Source organism: Rhinolophus ferrumequinum, chromosome 5 (assembly GCF_004115265.2).
Source record: "Rhinolophus ferrumequinum isolate MPI-CBG mRhiFer1 chromosome 5, mRhiFer1_v1.p, whole genome shotgun sequence".
In the NCBI taxonomy this organism is placed as follows: domain Eukaryota; kingdom Metazoa; phylum Chordata; class Mammalia; order Chiroptera; family Rhinolophidae; genus Rhinolophus; species Rhinolophus ferrumequinum.
In genome coordinates, this window is record NC_046288.1 from 69,990,840 (window position 1) to 70,011,152 (window position 20,313).

A 20,313-nucleotide genomic window follows, 5' to 3' on the forward strand; every position below is an offset into this window, starting at 1 on the left:
ATTTTCTGAACATCAAAGTAAATAAAGCACTGCTCAAGGCATGAGAGACACGACGACGATGCACAAAGTATAATTGTGTATGTTGTTGTATGCATGTGTGTGTGCACACGTGTATATTTGTATTCATATTCAACAAAACAACCTTGAATTATATAGTATTGCTAGAGGTACATTCTAATCTCTATATCAACAGTTTCTAAACCTTTCCACAAGAATCACTTTCTGTTTCCCAAGAGAACTCTGAAATAGAAACTAAATATACCAAATAAAGCAGAACCTTGCACATTCAGCATGCCTGGTCCCTGAGATATCTCCAGGCAACTGGGGCTTGTTAGGATACGATTTAAAAACCGGTGATCTAGCAACAAATGCCAAGCCTTTACATGTCCCGTAAATAAAGTCTCTGACGTGGGCTGAGAAAATGAATTAGGTCACTATAAAGCGTCTAGTGGAGGTTTATTTCACTTGCCTCCTCTCTCTTCCCTTTCACGCAGCTATTTAAGTAAGAGCCGTAAGGCTATTCTTCCCATACCCTAATCCCCTAAAAAGGTTATGTAAGAGATGTTTGGACAAAAAGAAGCAGAGAGGAAATGAGACAGAAAAAACCCTAGGCAGTCAGGGACCTGGCCACGGTGGAGGGATGAAGGCGGAGACCGTAACAAAGCCAGCGGAAATCACTTTCAGAGCTCGCAGAGCCATTCAGCTGCAGAGCCCATCAAAACTATCTGCTCGGGTGGAGGGGGAGGGCCTAGCAGCTTGTAGTCAACAATTTCAAACTGCAGAGAACATGTGCAGTGTGAAGAGAGAAGGTAAGAGCCCCCTGTCAATCACGGGTGTCAATCAAGTGGTCCCACACCTGGAGAGGAACAGCCCATCCCAGATAAATCCCCCAGGCCCCTGCGAGCCACACCTTTTTTGAGCCTTGCCTTTGCTTGGGGGCCACTCCAGACCCTTTGGGGTGCGCTTTCTCTTCTAATAATGGCCTTGAGCCACTGCTTTCTGCTCTGACCCACTTTTTTGGAGTGTACTTTGTCTTCTAATAAACTGCTTTTTCACTAATTTACCTCGGTATCTCATTCGATTCTTACCTCAAGATGCCAAGCACCTGGATACCGCGCCGAGAAGGGCCCACTCTCCCGTAACACATAATTTAGGACAACTCTTTGGAGACTTAGGGAGAAATCTCATCACCATAAATGTGAAATATTAGAGGGTGGAAATTAAGGTGAAAACATAGAGAAAAAGAGATTTAAGAGACTTTTTTCAACTTGAAAATGACTTAAGCTAAAAAAAGAAAAATAAACATTTTTGTGTGATCTCACCATGCTCACTAGGGTGGGATGTCAAAATGGGGCTTAAGGACAGAGCTCCCTTGGATTTGGGATACATTAATAAACAAAATACACAAGACCCCTGGCCTTCTGAGGCTTACATTTTTGGAGGCAGGGGTGAGAAAGGAGACAAACATATCAAGTAAGTCAATTATATAATACCTTAGAAGGTGATACATGATATGGGTAAGAGAAAGTGTGGAGCTGAGTAACAGGGATCAAGAGTGCCAAAAAACAAGGGGGGAGGAAGTATGGTTTGCAATTTTAAATAGAGTGGTTAGGGCGGGCCTCAGGAGAGAACAGCCCTGATGCAGACTTTAACGAAAGAGGTAAGGGAGTCAGCCGTGAGCACATCGGCATTCCTGCAGCTACAGAATAGCCAGGAGTCTGGCTACGGTAGAGCACAGTAAGGGAGAAAGACGGACGGGACAGAAAAGAGAGAACAGGGGGGTAGGAGCAGCCAGATCATAAAGGCTTACAGGTCTTTGTAAAGATTTTGGCTTTTACTCTGAGCCATTATAGGGAACTGAGCAGATCTGATTTATAAATAGGTTGGTTACTCAGCTAAACTAAGACTAGACTACAGCAGAGCACAAGTATACACAGGGCGACCATTAAGTGGCTACTGCAATTACCCAGGCACGACATAGGGGCTGAACGAGGTGGTAGCATAACGGGATGAGAAGTGGTCACGTCTTTTTCCCTTCATTCAAATATAGTTAAGTGGGCTCCGTTCAACTCATCATGTAACGGTGACCCTGTATCTTCTATTTTTGAAATTTAAACCTCTGCTGTAATTGTTGTGGCTGCTGTCTCGTGGGCCGTGAAGGAATTCATAAGTCAGGTAGAAATACAGAAGGAAGATTTATTAAAGTAAGAGAAGGATGGGCTGGGCAGAATCTGCTGGAAACTACTGCGTGGAGTCTTTGGTCTCAAGTTTTATATTTTCTAACCAGGATGTTACTGCTTTGGCCTGTAGTGCAGTTTTCTATTGAGTTGGGTTTTGTCCCTTGGAGTGGGTGAAGTGGTTAAACTGGTTATCACAACCTTTGCATATGTTATGTAGATTTAAGTTGGAGCTAGGAGTGGATCTCACATAGAAGTTCCAGGGCCAGCAGGCCGAGTGAACAGAAACATTGAAACTGGTATATATAGTAAATGTATAGAAAGCAGAATCCTTAACATTTGGTGGAAAGGAAGTCAAGAAAGAAAACTTTCAAAAAGTCGCAAGTTAAATTACACTTGTTAAATTATACCAGAGATCCAAATCTCAAAATAGAAGATGTAGTGCCACCATTACAATCCTCCTGTCTTAACAGTAATTCAGTTTGACAGTGGTTTGGCTTGGGACTTTTTGAAAGTTTTTTTTCTTTTCTTTCTTTGCTTCTCTCTCCTCCCCCCAAACCTTGGTGACTCTGTTTACTGTGCATTTACTATGCAAACCAGTTTCAAAGGCTCTGTTTACTTCGTACCAGTGGCTCAGTAATTTGGGAGTGGTTTTTTGCATCTATATGGAGTTCACTCCTGACCCTGGGGCAGAACAGCCTCTAGAAAACACTTTTTCTGGAAGTTGCCAAGCCAACTTCTCCTTCCTTTGTTCTGCCTTTCCTTGCTTGTCTATAAAGCCTTCTGTCAATATTAAAAGAGGAAGGCAGTCTTCCTGACAGGTAGTCTACTGTCTTCCCTTAAGGCTGGCATTTTGGAATAAAAACTACTTCTCTTTCCACCAGCGTCGCCTCTCAAGTTTTGGGTTTTCTGCGGAGAGCAGCTGGACATTTTGCATGATAAGAATCACATACACAAAATCTAAAATAGACTATTAGCAATAGACTCTATAATGGATCTCCAATTCCTTTCGTAGTATGTACATATTAAGATATTTTGTTTAGATAGATTATGTCTTACTGAGTTTCCCACTATTCTAGCACTTTCCCACATGAAATTTATATTCATTTATTCCTATCCCCAACCAAGTTCATATTACTTAAAAATGGTATGGGGAGGGGAAATGGAGAGAGATTTCTCAAGAGTATGTATCTTTCATTTAAGTCAGTATTTTTTACCTTCTTTTTCTTCTTCAACACATGCCTTGTTTAAAAAGTGAAAACAAAAATGTAAGGAAGATGCAAACATTTTACATAATAAAAACACTGAGCATTGGTGGGATGGTTTTTGTGTATTTTCCCATTTCTAAACATTATCATAGACAGTCTAGTAAACTATATATTCTTTGTATTCCCACTTTGTAATCTCTCAGTTTCCTTTTGATTTCATTTCATTATTCAAACTTGCAGAGAAAAATATACAACATAATTATTTGATGTAAGAACAGAAATAGTAGAAAAAGACATTTTGGTTGACTCTTACTCAAAAATAATAATAATAAACTTAATGGGCTGCTTAAAAATTTTTAGCAGCTTTCCCGTATTAGTGATCAAGTTGAGGTTTTAGGTCAGACACTTTTCCGGCCCTAAACAATTATTGTTCATGAAACAGTTTGAGGACTTAAAAGGTAAAAAAGGAATAAAACGTAAATTATACAACTTTAACATACAATTATGAGAAGACTTCATAAAGGGTTTATTTAAGGAAAAGCTTAAAAGTTCTATGCTTTATAAAGACTTTAGGAACTGTTCTCTAAAGAGAAAACTTTGGAATCCATATGTTTATTTGATAAATGATTACTTACTAAAATATAAATATCCTCACAGAAATGTTATTTTGATTTTCTGTAAGATCATATGCAATTAACGAGTTAACAATGGTAAGCACGGCAGAGGGCAGGTAAGGGATCCAGATCACAAATGGTCTTCTTACCTTCCGACGTTTTCCATCGTTTCCATAAGTCTTCAACAGTTATGTGCTTATCTTCTCTGTGCAGATGGCTGTGTTTATTAGTAGCATCTTTGTATTTCATATCTTCTCTGATAAACTATAAAAGAGAAAACACTAAGTTAAGTATACGAGGTGTGATCAAAGCATACCGTGAATGCTGCTTCCAAGTGCCAACCAACGGAAAGGCAGGGATTTTCAATGAGGGAAGCGGCACGTCAAACCTTAGTAACAGTGTGTGACAAGTTGCAGCTTGTTCGGTGCAGTTAGTAGGATGTGAGCTACGGTTGAGAGAAGGTGTGTTTTAAAGTGTGCCATAAATCATCCTCCATCATGACAATGCTCCATGTCACACATCGCTTCTGGTATGACAATTTCTGTCAAATAAAAACATTTTGGTGTGTCCTCATCCACCGTATTCACTGGATCGGGCACCGTGCGACTTCTGGCTCTTCCCCAAACTCAAAATGCTTCAGGACATCCAGGCAGCCATGACAGCACAACTAAAGACACTCACGAAAGAGGACTTCCAGAACTGCTTCAGAAAGTGGCTAGAATGATGGGATAAGTGTGTTTGAAGCGAAGGGGAATATTTTAAGAGGGATTAATGACAATGTGTCTTTTACTGTAATAATTTTTTTAATTTAAACATTTGCCATATTTCTTTTTTATCACACCTTGTACTGAAATTCACTATTTTAGTCTCTATAAACTGAGAAAAGAAAAAAAACTGAAATCCAGTGGGTGGTAATTTTCAGATAACAACTGGTTCATTTTTAGTATTTTATACTCCCATTATTTTTACATGTTTATATAATTTACTTAACGAAATGCCTTCTACTACTAATCATGAGAGCAGCAGCAGTAAAAGTACTGATTTAATGCTCATTATTTGCCAGGTACCACTCTAAATTATTTAATAAATATGTCTATATACCTGTAATAAAACACAGGAGGAGGGGGAGAGAGAGAGAGTTATTTAACTCCTAGAAGTTCAATATTATGCATCCCCATTCTATAAATGAGAAAACCAAGGCTCAAAGGCGTTGCCCAAGGTTGAAAAACAATGAACAGCAGAGGTGAGATTCCAACCCAAGCAGTTTGGTTATGCTCAACAGCATAATATACTGCCTCAATATTACACATTTCCACCCACACTTAGTGACAAGGGTGTTTCAAAACACACTAAATACTAATCTCAATTACTGCCTCATATTGAGACAGGATAGTTACTATGTTGCTAGGTAGACAGTGGGGTCCCTGGCGGAAGAAACATAAAAGCAGCCATATTCTGAAACTCTAGGTTCTGGAGTGTCTCCTTCATTGCAGGACAGAGACATGAGAATACGCCTTGAGGTTAATAAATAATCCCAAATCCCTTCTGGCCAGAAAAAGGAATAGATCTGATAGATAGGAAATGGGTTGGTTCGTTAATCCGTTCAGGATGAGCAAAGAAGACAAATCTAATAGATGAATTCCATTAGAAGGCTCCAGCCCCCTTCCCTAAGCAGGCAGGGGAAGGTATAAAAGTAAAAGCCTTTTGCCTTAGCTAGTGGGCTTCCCAGTTTCGGGGACCTCCTCCCACTCGGGAGCTGCAACCTCTTCTCCTGCCTCTAGTAAACTATCTTCCTTTACAACTCTTTGCCTCTCCCTGGTCTGTGTGTCCACTCTTCAGCTTCACGAGACTGGATCCTGGCCTCCACCCAGAAACTGCCGGCAGATCCAGCATCATTTACATCGGTATTTCTATGTCCTCCTACCTTTTAAGCTATTACTTATAGTTGAGAGGAATTCAATGAGTGTTTAGAACTAAAGTGAAGTAGATCCTCAATCTTACTTTAAAATAGCATAGAGAGAAAGCACTAAAATGTTCTTTGGTAAAAACCAGCCTGAAGTATATATTACTTCACTATATAAACCTTTTTAATTGTTCCCCACTGTCTACCAAATAAAAAGCAAATCATTTTTACGGCTTTCATACCACCTCCCAGGCCTGTCCTTGACGATCTGTTAGGCCGGATCTCTTGACACTTTCCCCACATAAACTCATTAATCAAAATACATGGAACTAATCATTGTAAAAATTATTAATGCTTTTCCTACCTTAATATTTCTGATTTTCCTTGTTTTGGTATTGTTTTACTTGGTATTTTTATTGATTTCCTTCTGATTCAAAAATATAACATCATAAGAAAGATTACTTCCGAAGTCCACGATGCAGAAAGTAAAAATTCCCTATAGTCCCAAACCGCAGAAGCATATTTTTCTGACTTTTATATCCTGACAATGAACATTACCTTCATATAAAAGACCAAATTTTGCCACTGAGGAGAGTTGTTCTCTACTGAAACCAAAACAGAAAACTGTAACCGTGGTATAGGATTGAGCACACTGTTTAACTTTCCCAAGTTTCAATACCCTTGAGTACAAAATGAAGAAGGTTTCAGGATGGAGAGCAGCTATTTAGAAACCTCACAGCAATTAGACAATGTTTTCAAAGCATCTGACCCAAGCATACGATAAACGTACTTACCATGTATGAGTTGAAAAAGAGCCTATGCATGAGTTGAAAATGAACACTGGTCCTTCACCATATATAATTTGAAAAGCACTAATCTAGAAGTTCTTTACTAGCATTTATATATTCTGTTGTTCAAAATAGCATCTTATGTTTTTTTTTCTTTCCTTAATGCCCCTTTTAAAGTTATTTTTAAAGGGCCCTGCCTCATTGACCCAACTTCTGTCTATTTCTATTTCCTATTTTCTATTTCCCTTTTTTTGCCTACCCTTCCCAGTATTCCGGACTGATATCTTCGGAAGCCAGTACATATGCCTGGGAAAGTCACTACCACTGAGATACTCTGAAACTGCCCTTACCTTTGAAAAGGTCCAAGAGTTAAAGAGAAATTCTAAATTGAAAACCATGATGATGAACAGAGCAGGGAAGAAGCCTGTCTTGGAAATGGTCCGGTCAGTCAGAACAAATGGCAACTGTTTCATTTATGTGATACATTAAATAAAAGAAAAGTCCTAGGAAATTCTTTTCACTACATGAACACAAAGAACCCAGGAGCAGAGTTCTGTAGCTTCGGGATCAATATATTTCAGAAAATAAAGCTAATTTCCATATACAGACTATAGGCGGCATTCTAGCTACTGAGCTATCTTACAAAGCCTAGAATGAGTGTATAGCTAGCTATCTGCCAAAATATATGCTTAATGAAATAAAAGAATATATCAAAAAAAGCAATTTAAAAAAAGCTTCTGAAGATATCTATAGCTCACTTGGTGTAAAAGAACTATCTGACTCCTAAGAAAGTTGACTAAAAACTGAAAAAATACACTGAATTATATTTTCTCTGGAATTATCATTTAAAACTATTTACTTTTGTTTTAAAACATGAGCCCAAGATAACACAATTCACAACAAACCACATAAAAGTATACTCTGTATCTCATACATCTTCAACATTTTGATCATAAGACGACTAGAAAACACTACAATTAAAGTTATGTTGAAACTAAAGTAGAAAATGTTTAACTGAACTAAAGGCACTAAATATCATCAGCTTTCCTTAAACCTCCTTCCTGATATCTGACAGAAGAGCAGATCATTCTGACCAGACTTTTCTAAAACTTCATAGAAAACCACAAATTTTAGAAATGAGGCAGGCTAGAGAAATTTTAAAAAGTCACCAGAACCTGAAAATGCATAAGCAAATGACAAATACTTCTTATTCATTGAAATAGTGAATTAAGAAATTGGAAAACAGAATCTGAAATTCTGTGAAGTAAATCTTCAAAAAACGTACAGCAGATAATGTAGAGTTCCTTGGTAGCATATCCAATTATGCAAACCAACTATAGGAAAGCTTGAATTGATGATACAAACAAAGGAGTACTCAATAAATGACTACTGAATATTCTTTTCACCCAGATGATTCTTTAAAATAAATTCTTCTAGTTCCATTAAAGAAATTACTTACCCAGTTTTAGGAAGGTAGCTTTTAAATGATAAACCGATTTCAGTTTCTTTTACCTATCATGTATATATTATTTTATACTTTGCATTTGTGCTGTTATTTTTGTTATATTTATTTTTGTTTTGTTTATGTTTTATTTGTATGTTATGTTTATTGTATTTGTATTTTGCATTTGTGCTGTTATTTTTATGACACTGCTTTAATATTATCTAATCATGTTACGACAGTAAGTCCTCATTTAACATCATTGATAGACTGCAGTGAAACGACAGGTAATGAAATCAATTTTACCACAGGCTAATTACTATAAACAAGAGTTAAATTCCTACGGCATTTCATCAATGTTACACCGAAATGACGCTGAATGAAACGATGTATTCCAGGACCTTTCACCAATAGACCTTTTCGGAGCTCTATTCAGCCTATACCTCTCCTCCTGAGAACCACCTACCAAAATGGGTGTAAATCCCTGAATGTGTGCAGTCACCCCCTCCTGCAACCTATCCCCCCTGCCACAGCTATATGAGCAAAGCACAGACACCTGACCCGGAAGAAAACAATCCGGAGTCTGGCCAGGCTGACTGGATTCTCACAGGAAACTGTAATTCAGGCGATGAAAAGGGTCACTCGGCCATGGCTCTGGATTTTTAAGGTTATAAAGACACCAGTATTGAAGATACCGTTTTATGGGCAGTCAAGATGGGCCAGGTGATAAGGAGAACATTGGAAGCCACTATGATCAGAGAAAATAATGAAAGAGAACAAACAGAGGTGAGAATAGAGAGAGAAAAAAAATGACACCAGGAACTGCCTCAGTTCTTGAGGACTTTCCAGTTTCAGTTCCTCAGGAGGCCTGGGCTACACAATTCTTGTCCTGGTTTCCATGAGACAACAGTGATAAATCTGTTTCCTCTTTTATCTTTCAATACATAATTTTAAGACCTCAGTACCCAGGACAGGTGATTTACCATCGCACTTCGGCCCTCGGACTCTGCAGTCTGAACAGACTATATTCAACAACAGACCACTACTTAAAGTCTCTTTAGCCTCATTTTTCTCCTCTGTACAGTGAGAAAAATAAAACTGTCTACCACATATGGTTATGAAGATTAAATCAAAATGCATAGTGCATAAAAATGTTAGACAATAAAATTATATTAAATCAAAGTATTTTGAGTGGTTTTTATACATCAATGTTGCTATTGCTGTTGAAGTTTAAAGCCTGAATAAGTGAGTTTCACCCTGACTATCCTGGCAGGCTTAATACACGTTTGGGGGAATACCAGACATATTTTGTAAAGCTAAGACTACCCAATATTCTTGAAGTATCATTTCAAATACTCTGAAACAATATATTTAACAGAGATGGAGAAAAAAACCAGGTTTTTCACTCACAATGAAAGCAGAGACATTTCCAAAGGACACATGTCATCAAAACAACACAGTATCCGAGGTCTGATATGTGAGTCAGTTAAAGCAGATGGGCTCCTTAAAAAAACTGCAGGGTCTTCCTGTGTTGAAAGTAGTAAATTGCTTAGCATAATGTCTCAGAGGAAAGAATGCCTAACAAGAAAAACACTATTGCTATTCTCACTTTGAAAGAGGAAACAGCAAAGGCTAAGGGAGAGTTAGTAATTTATTGTACTTCATATAACTAGGAGGCCTAGGAAGTAAATTCTAAAGAATTCCAAAGCTTAAGTTCTTCACCACCATCCTAACCGGGATGTCCTATAAAAATGATTCCCAAACTCTTAGAAGTGACAGCATGCTAATAAAGTATGAATTGCCCATGTTGCTATCTTCAACCCCAAACTGTTGAATCAAACAAGTTGCACAGTGGTTTAAAGCACAGACTCAGTCTCTAGACTGCATGCAACTATTAATATATCCCAAATCTCTTATTTATTGTATGACCTAAGTAAGTTACTTTACTCTCCGTTCAGTTTTCTACTCAGTAAAAATGGTAATAAGTCATACATCAAAGGGTTGTGAGGATTAAGTGATTTTTTTCATATGAAGTGTAAAGAACAGTGCTTGGCATAGCATAAACACTCAACGATATCAACCATTACATGTAAATCATTTATTTTTTTAAATAATGAGTTAAATTTTTGCCTTGACTTGTACACACTGTATCATATTTTGAATGACTGAAATATTTTGAGGTACTCTCTTAACTTCTAACCTAATGCATTTCCAGAGTCTTACTGAGATTAAAATTCTCTCACGTATTTAACCATTTGTATTTCTTTTATGAAATGTCTATTATAGACTTAACTTATATCTGGGAATGTGTGCTGTTTTCCTCTCTGAGAAAACGAGAGATATAAAGGGAGAACAATATCCCTTTAATTTGCTCACATTTGATGTTATCATCGGAGGATATACAATGCTTGGCACTATTACAGCCATTTCCAAACAGGAGTAGAAAGCCAACGAGATGAAAGAAAAGCTAACACATCATTAAGCCTCTGAATTAACCTTGAAACCATTTACTCCCAGACTTACGGTAATGTAATTTCAAATATTAACCCCCCTGTTGTTTAAGCTACTTTAATTCAGGTATTCTATTAGTTGCAGCCAAAAAAAGTCATCCTAAAACACACTGCAGCCCCTCCTTATCCACAAGAGATACATTCCAAGACTCCTAGTGGATGCCTGAAACTGTGGATAGTACCAAACTCCCCCATATATACTATGTTTTTTTCCTATACATCCATATCTACGACAAAGTTTAATTTATAAATTAGGCACAGTAAGAGATTAACAAATAATAAAACAGAATTATTATAACAATAAACTGCAATCAAAGTTATGTGACTGTGATCGCCTCTCTCCCCCGTCTCCTTCTCTCTCTGTAAGCTGATCTGATCCCTGAGATGGCTAGTAAGTGACTAATGGTTAGGTAGCCTATACAGAATGCATACGTTGGACAAAAGGATGATTCATGTCTGGGCAGGTTGGAGGGGGACGGTGAGAGATTTCATCACACTACTCTGAACGACACACAACTTAAAACTTATGAATTATTTGTGAAATTTTCCATTTAATATTGTCATACCGCGGTCGCCCGTAGGTAACTAAAACCATGTGACGCGACACTGCAGATAAGGGGGGACTACTGTACAGTCCCTAAATAGCAAAACTCCTAGAGCTTCCTGGTACCCTCACTCACACCCAGTATCCAGAGTCTAGATTCATTTAATGGCAACTACTAAGCAAAGATGGCTTTTGACACAGAAATAGAAAGCAAGAAACAAATATGGAATTATAAACATAAGGAACCACAAAATCAAAGCGGTAAGTTGACTTTATGAACCGGATTATCCACCTCCATGTAATTATGTCTGTATATCCTTTAACTGAAGACTAAGAGCTATGAAGCCACCCAAAATTTCTTACAGCTTTGTAGGAACTCAAGGAAAGCCACACGTTCACATGAGAGAGAAAGGAAAAAGAAAAACGCGCATACATGCAAATACACAGAAGTAAACACAACACGCATGTCAGGCAATTAGATCAGCAAATAGTGAGAGATCTTCCTATGAAGAGATAAAAGCCAGAGCTAAAAATTGAGCAGTTCTTTCCATCTGACATTCTTTCTCCCTCACCAATCTTAAAGAACCAGTGTGTGATTAGACTACACTAAGGAAACTAACAGGTTCTTATCAGAGTTCTAATAACTTCTAATAAGTATTCAATTGTATTTTCTCGTAATTTCTGTATGGTTTCATTTTTACTATTAAATTTTTTAATCAATAGTTTATTTTTAAGGAAAGTGAAAGGTTACGATCTAATTATATTTTTCTCTAAATCTCAGTTATCCAAGCATTATTTATTGAAATAACTTTAATATTCCTAATGATCTGCAGTGCTGCCTTTATATAATTTAAACATGGTCAAATATCAGTATTTTCACATGGTTTACCTAATCATACACATACACAGTTCTATTCCTGGGATACTCATTCTATTAATTGCACTTACTTGTTTCACCTTAATACTAACTGAAGAAAAATGATGATGATTTTTGCATGTACAACTTATAATAATGACATCATATACAATGATTTTATATATAGCTCCTGGCACAAATCTCACTGACATCACTGTAACTTTGTAAATCTGCCATGAATCCCAGTACTAATAGTACTAAAATAGCATATGATTTTTTTAGAAGATTTAGGTTCACAGCAAAATTTAGCAGAAAAGTAGAGAGTTCCCAAATACCCTCTGCCCCCACAGGACATGCTTTTTTTCATTTAAACATTCTTCATGCACTGCTAGATTTAAAGATCTATGCTGAGCCATATCCACAAATAAGTATATATATGCACACATATGCACAGAGCTAACCGAGTGTGGGGAAATATTTTTGGGTGATCAATGGGAAAAAAAGATATTCAGTGATTATTAAAAGGAATATTTTGGGGCCAGCCCGGTGGCTCAGGTAGTCGGAGCACTGTGCTCCTAACGCCGAGGTCGCCAGTTCGATTCCCACATGGGCCAGTGAGCTGCGCCCTCTACCGCTAAGATTGTGAATAACAGCTCTACCTGGAGCTGGGCTGCCATGAGCTGCCAGAGGTCGGCGTGAGCTGCCGACGGCTGCTGTGTGCTGCCATGGACTGCCCTGGGCTACCGTGTGCTGCTATGAGCAGCCAGCAGCCAGCGAGAGCTGCCATGAGCTGCTGTGAGCAGCCAACCAACGACCAGTGACCGACTGCCTCAGGCGGGGGGAGGGAGAGAAGGGGGGTAAGGCTCATAATACCAGCATGGGCCAGGGAGCTGTGTCCTACACAACCAGACTGAGAAACAACGGCTTGAACCGGAGTTGGGGGGGAGGCAGAAGAAGAGGGGGAAAGGAATATTTTGTTACTTTCACTAAGAAACTATTTTCATTAGTTACTGGGACAGATTATTACACAGAAGTAAAAATAAACTTTTAGGTATTAATTTGAGCTCTTCTGTATCTTGTCATTCTTAACCAGAGTATTTAGTAATGAATTATATTTTAACAAACATATTTTAATTGGCATTAAGATGAAACACCATGAAAGCACAATGCAATCACATATTCACATAAATATTATCTATTATGAGCCAGACCCGGTTCTCAGTGGTGAGAATATAGCAGTATAAAGCAAACAAACACCCCAACCCTCAAAGAATATACCTCCTAGCACAAAGAACCCAGAAATTAATAAAGTAAATAAAATTAAAAGTATACTGTTATTTGACACAAGCAAGGTTATTTTTTAAGAAAGGAGAATAAAAATATGTAGGTATTTGCTTATATTTAAAAAATAATTAAAGGACAGGTAACCAAGAAACTAGGAGGGGAAAGGTTACCTGTAACGAAGTGAAGAAAATATGATATATGAAAGAGGGATAGAAGCTATACTCTTTGTATATACTTCTGTTTTACAGATAGAACTGTGCAACCATATATTTTTATAATTATAGAACAAAATTAATTTTTAAATGTAATCACTAAAAGTCACAATTTAAACCAATGAACCTAACTGTATATCTAGTAAGAAGTGTAATCATACAGTTAGGAACTATCTCCTAGTAGGATACACCCTATTGGCGGGGGCAGGGGCAGGGAAGGGGGGTGAAGAACTGCAAGAGAAAAGGCTTAAACCGTTTTCAGTAACCACATGGTCGGCGTTAAGTGTTAGCACTGTTAGCCTGAGGTGGTGTGTGTGCTGTGGGAGCAATCTAATGATTAATCGTGCTGCACTGTTAAGCACTGTTCAGTGTGATTGTAGGAAGACACAGGGGTAAGCCCAATGCAGTTAAATGAAAACCCTGTAGAATAAAATTTGGATCATAAATATCACGCTGAATTTATAGTGTATATCATCTTTCAAAAAGAAGTAACAAAGTATTTCCTAGCTCCATCCACTGAAAAGACACAGAAACAATGACTGACCCAGAAGTGCCAGCACCGTGACTTGGTCTGTCAGATCCTGTTTTCCAGTAAAAGAAATCAAGGCTTCTTAGGGAAATGGTTGAAGAAAGTGGAACTCCGGGACCAGAAATATACAAGCTGAGCCTCGAACATCTTATCACAGTAGAAAGCAAGAAACCTACCAAAGACTACTAAGGTTGGGCCCAGAGGATCCAGGTGCGAGATAAAATAAGCCTCCGGTAGCCAAATACAGGACAATTTAAACAACAAAATAAATCATAATAATGGCCTGAAATTCATTTAAATTCACGTGTTCGTGACACTACACACGGACCTACACACGCACACACACTCCTGTCTCCTTTGGAAGATCCCTGGAAACCACCTAATTAATCTGAAAACCTGTAAATAAGGGGAAAGAACCAAGCATTTATCCTGTGTTTCCTGTAGAAATAGGAAACCAAATAATCGATATATTAAAATTTGTCTTTAAAGAAGCATTCCAACGAATAAAAAAGAACAAAATTAAAATATTGGCATTTGCAACCTCTAATAGATTAACGGATCTCGGCAATAATCAACAACAGTGGCTAAGATCCCAAAACATCAAAGATGACGTCAAAATTTTTGGCCCACTTCTAGAATGTTATGATGCAGCTGGTTAAAGAGCAATTCCATTGTTAGAAATGAAGATAACAGAGAAAAAGAGATTTGGATCAAGCCGAAAATCAGGTCTCAATTTTTAATATTGTAAACCTAAGATTACTATCAGAAATCCAAATGGAGATGTTCACGCAGTTGAATATAGAATCCAGAGCTTAGGAATCCCATAAATAGAGGGTATATAGGCAAGTGGGTGTAAGGACTAAGTTTGGGTGCCCTCCCACGGTAGGAGGGTCAGGAAGATGAAGAGGAAATCACCAAGGAAACTGAAAGGAAGCAACCAATGTAGCAGAAGGAAGATAAGACAAGTGAAGTTTCCTGGAATCCAAGTGAAAAAAAAAAGTGTTAAAATGGAATGCATGTTCAGCTGTATCGTGATGCTGGTAAGTGATATGAAGACTGATAACTGACCACTGCGTAGCAACATGACATCTCTGGTGAGCATAATAAGAACAGCTTTGGTGGCAGAATAGAGGCAATAGCTTAAGTGAATTCAAGAAAGAATGAAATGAAAGAAGTAGTATACGAACTCCTTTTAAGGATCTTGTTGTAAGGGAGGGATAAAGGAACTGGGCAATAACCAAACGGAGAAGAAGCACGTCAGAGAAGTTTTTCTTCTGTTGTTTTTATAAGGTGGGAAAAGAACGGCAGGTTTGAGTCAGATGGGAGAGATCCAGTAGAAAATCGAAAATACAGCTGTTGGAGAAGAGAATTGCTAAACCACTGTCCTAGAGTGGTAAGAGGAGATGAGATCAAGTGCACAAGTGGGGGAATTCACTTTTATTTCACAAGGAGCACAAACAGCGAATCCAAGATAACAGGAGAGAAGACCGAGTTTATGGACACAAATGCAGGCGGATGAGACGCCAGCTGCATCACCTCTGACAATGAGAAAGGCAAATCCTTAGGCCTTTTCCTAGACCTACTGACTCAGAAAGTCTGAAGGCAGGCGCAGTCCCCTGTGTGCTGACAAGTCGACCAGGTGACTGATGCAGACTAATGTTGAAACCCGCGGGATTATGAAGAGCCAACAGAAGTTTTTGAGTGGGGGGAGAGGATAACAAACTACCATGTTCTAAAACGTGCTGATTAAGTAATAATGGTCCAAATGAATCTTAAAGGAAGAAAAGACTAGCAATGGGAAGACCAGTTAGCAATGAAATCATAAGAATAAAGCTCAGAAACTCAGAGAGGGAAACAAGGCAGACAAAAATGAGTCTGGAGCATTAAGCCTGAGTTGCAAGTAAAATCGTGATACCATCAATAAAAACAGGAACGTACTTAAGAGACAGGAAACATGTTTTTAAGGAAAGCAGTGAGTGATTGGCTCAGCATGAGACTTTACAGACAGGAAAACAAGGACAGACAGCAATGTATTTTTTTTTCCCTCAATTTAGGACAGAGTTGGAAGTCCTAGCAGACAAAACGTGAGAATGGAATTCAGGACAAAAGTCAGAATTGAACATACACAGAAGTGATAATAAAGCCATGAGCCTGAATAATGCTTCCTAGTTGAAAGAAAAGAAAAAAGAGGGCCACAGGTAAAAATCTTATGGAATAGACTTTTGGTTTCTGGTTCTGCATGTAAGGAGCTTGGAAGTCACCATTCCATTCTAACAGGTAAAATGTTGAACTGATCAAACAGTAAAAAACTCTTCTTGGATCCATTAGAGAGGGGAGGACACAGGGCAAACCCCTGCCAGTGCTGGGGTAGGAAAATCTGAACTGTAATGACAAATTGCTGCTGGTTTAGTGCCGAGAAGTCTGAGAATTAAAAACTCCGGGGATACCCTGTCATAAGGAGGGCATAGGGGTTCAGAATGAGTCACCCTAAGATGTGCCATTGTGATCTGTGAATTATTTTGAGCTAAAAGCAATGGAGACCCTGTGGGCTCAAGAGAAATTTCTTTGCCCCACTCTTAATGACCTAGAAGAATTTGAATTCGAGATCTTGCCCATAAGAGATTATCAGAGATAAACTTTGTTGACCTACCTATATGGTAAGACAAACTACTATTACTGAACACCTATCTGCTCTTCTTAATGTCCTACAACGACCTTCTGAAGCCCCAAGGTGCCTTACAATCTTCTAAAGTTCAGAATGTCATATGTACCACATTGTCTCTTTCCATCTCTGGTCTTATATGTGTGGGGTCTCTGACTCTCTCATGCATGTGGGTTTCCATGCGTACATATGTAATTAAATTTGATTATTTTCTCTTGATAATTAGTCTCATGCAGATGTAATCATTAGACCAGTCAAAAGAACCTAGGACGGAAGAGGAAAGTTTCTTCCTACCCTACAAGAGCCCCCACGATACTCTGAGATTTACCTCCAGGAGCTTGACCAGATTCCCACAGTAAATGTTGGGGAGTAAGTCAGCTCCTGCTGAGCTAGCGGGTATACCAACAGAAACCTCAAAAACCCAAAAGCAAAGAGAGAACAAAGACTGAAAAAAAGAGAGAACAGAATATCCAAAGGATGTGGGACAACAAAAAGTGTAACATACGTGTAATGGGAATACCAGAAGGAGAAGAAGGAGCAAAAGGGACAGAAGAAATATCTGAAACAATAATGACTGAGGATTTTTAGGGCAGTATGATATTATAATGATGAATATATGTCACTATATGTTTGTCCAAACCCACAGAATGTACAATACCAAGAATGAACCCTAAAATAAACTATGGACTTGGGGTGATTATGATGTGTCAATGTAGGCTCATTCTTGGTGAAAAATATACCTCTGGTGAGTGATGGCTGTTAATGTGAGACTACACTTGTGTGGGGTACAGTGTGTACGGAAATCTGCTTCTCACTCTCAATTTTGTTGTAAACCTAAAACCGCTCTGAAAAACTTAAGTCTTAAAAAATAAATCTTGTGAAATACATACACTTAAGAGTGCAAGAAAAGCGATAACAATGAAGAAATCAGAGGACGAGTAGCCAGAAGCAGGAAGAAGGAAGACCAAGCAAGCTCTTTTCAATCCCATCTCCCACAACACCACGCTGCAGTCAGACTGAATTATTCCCTACTGCATAAATTAGTACCCTACATTCTTGCTTTAATGCTTTTTCCCTACCCTGACCTACCTTCATCTTAGAATGTCCTACCTACACCTGTAAAAACTATACCCATTTCCAAAAGTCCATCTCAAGGACTCCTTCCCAAGTTTTTCATGTTCCCCAAACAGATGTGCCCTCTCTCTTCTGAAACACAAGAGCACTTTCACGATTCATGTGGATTCTTACTACATAACTTGCAATATGTCTCGTATTATACATGTATGACATTATATGCCCTACTAGATGATGCACTCACGGAGGCCAATGCTTGATTGTTCGTTCTGCCCCATATTTAGTCCAGTGTGTATATACATAAATAGTAACTGTAAAACATTAGGTGTGTTTTGTTTTTAACTGAATACTCAACAGTGCCCTAAGTCAAGAGTGTTGGCATACTACCCAAGCCCTTGAGAGGACCAGGGAAAAGAAAATAAAAAGAAAATGAGAACCAAACAACAATCAACTATTTGATTTTAAAAATAGTTTTACAAGATTGAAGACAATGAGCTGCCACTGAGCTGCCAGAGGGGCAGCCAGTTGGCCCAGATGGTTAGAGCGCGAACTCTCAACAACAAGGTTGCCAGTTCAATTCCCTCATGGGATGGTGGGCTGAGCCTCTGCAACTAAATTGAAAATGGTGACTGGACTTGATTCAATCTCCACAACTAGACTGAAGGACAACGACATGGAGCTGATGGGCCCTGGAGAAACACCTGCTCCCCGATATTCCCCAATAAAATTTATTTAAAAAATAAAAATAATTTTTTAAAGTCCATTAAAATTTCTGTATCTCCTCAGCTAAGATCTCAAAGAAATTTTAGGTACTTACGGGATACAAAAAAATTTTTAAAGGTCAGTTGGCAAGGATGAGCAATTAAAATAAAAAGGCTCTAAATATCTTTTATAATTATTTTAAACATTTTCAGGATCAAGGTAAAAATACTCGTTCAGTTTTACAAAAGTGCTCTTTAGCAGGTGAGTGTAATAGCCCTATAGTTTCAGCCCTCCAGACCTAATAACACTGTAAAAAGGCCAGGGGGGTAGTAAACAGCAAGTCATCGACACTTGGTTGTGCCAGGACTGGGTCATAAGCGGTATCAAGTCAGGCCAGCCCCAGAAGGCCAGGAGAGAAAGCCTAAATAAGGTGAGGCAAGGTGGATTCTCCATCCAAGCTTAAGATAACACTCAAGACATAAGTCAGTATGATTCAAACCAAATAAAGAGAACATGCAGGTAGGAGGTCTTAGTGAAAGAGCTGCATCAATATCCAAAGGTTTCCAACTAAAACTGAGGTCACTAATAGAAACACAGTTCAAGAATGAGTACAGGGAGGTTCTTTCAGTGTTCTGGACTCAAAACTGATTACGAGTTCATAACACCTTGGAACTGTGTCTAAACCTTTTCTGGAGAATACAAGGAAGTTGGGATAGTTGAGCTCTAGTCCAGTTCTCCTCACACACACTATGGGTCCTAACATCTCCAACCTTCTGTTTCCTCATCTGTAAAACAGGGATGCCACCTATCCTGTCCTACCTATCTCAAAACAACATCGCTGAAGAGAAATTTGAGACAGCATAAATGCTTTATAAAGCACTTTGTTGTAATGGACGCATGCTGAGGTTACCTAAGGCTAGAAACAATTCTCCTTACGCTTATCTCCGAGACAGAAACCTTACCTTAAGACCACACACACAGCTTTCTCGAGCAAAATGGTCTTCTGATGACCATGTGGTTAGTGACTGCAGCCCTAAGTCCTGGGACAAATTCTGGCAGGCCAAACACTGGATAGGCCCACAGGAAAATTCTGACTATTATATAAGTCTTCAGATATGAAAATTTGGGAAAGCCAGGAAGCTTACTACTCAAAAGAAAAAAATTCTTAAAAAAAAAAATCAAAGAAAGGGTCAATGAGTATTATTTTAAGTAATTACAGAAAATATTATTAAGCTCTGCTATTTATAGAGACTAAAGACAAAAAAAAGCACTTAACTCTAAGAAAAAGGAATGAAAAAAAAAATACCTGAGTCTCTGTCACATTACTAGCAAAGTTGTACCATATAAAAAGACTATTCGATATCGTGTATGTGATAAACTAATAGATCCAAGCTTTCCTAATAGCACAAACTGTGGCACAACACTTAGATCAATTTCATAACAACGTAGTGAAGGAGCAAGATCCAGATAAAGGTAAGTATAATACAATGAAAAGCTGACTGTGATAAGACATAAAGCGAACTAATTATAAGGCCCCATTTGCCTGAGACAGTGCTCATTTACACTGTTGCCCTGGTGTGATTATTAATAGCACTCTCGCTTATTCTCCCAAGTATTCCAGTTTGGATGATGAATTCTACAGTCATCCCATCTAGAATGACAACAATATATGACATAGAGTTCATGTTACAGTAAAGGTACAATTTTATTTAATTCATTTGTGAAATAGGACTCAGTAGCATCTGTACCCATCCGAACTCAGAGATCTTTTAGAAGAGGAGACAATATGTGAAATGTGCTGAAACTGAA

At 38.3% G+C, this 20,313-nt stretch overlaps 1 protein-coding gene across 1 annotated transcript in view; it reads right to left on the reverse strand.

The window, feature by feature from the left end:
- Window positions 1–20,313, reverse strand: part of STIM2 (stromal interaction molecule 2) — a 145,415-nt gene that overhangs the window by 59,156 nt on the left and 65,946 nt on the right. Inside the window, exon 3 of the mRNA XM_033106402.1 lies at window positions 4,149–4,263. Within this exon, the coding sequence (XP_032962293.1) occupies window positions 4,149–4,263 (115 nt within the window). The remainder of the gene's footprint in view (window positions 1–4,148; window positions 4,264–20,313) is intronic.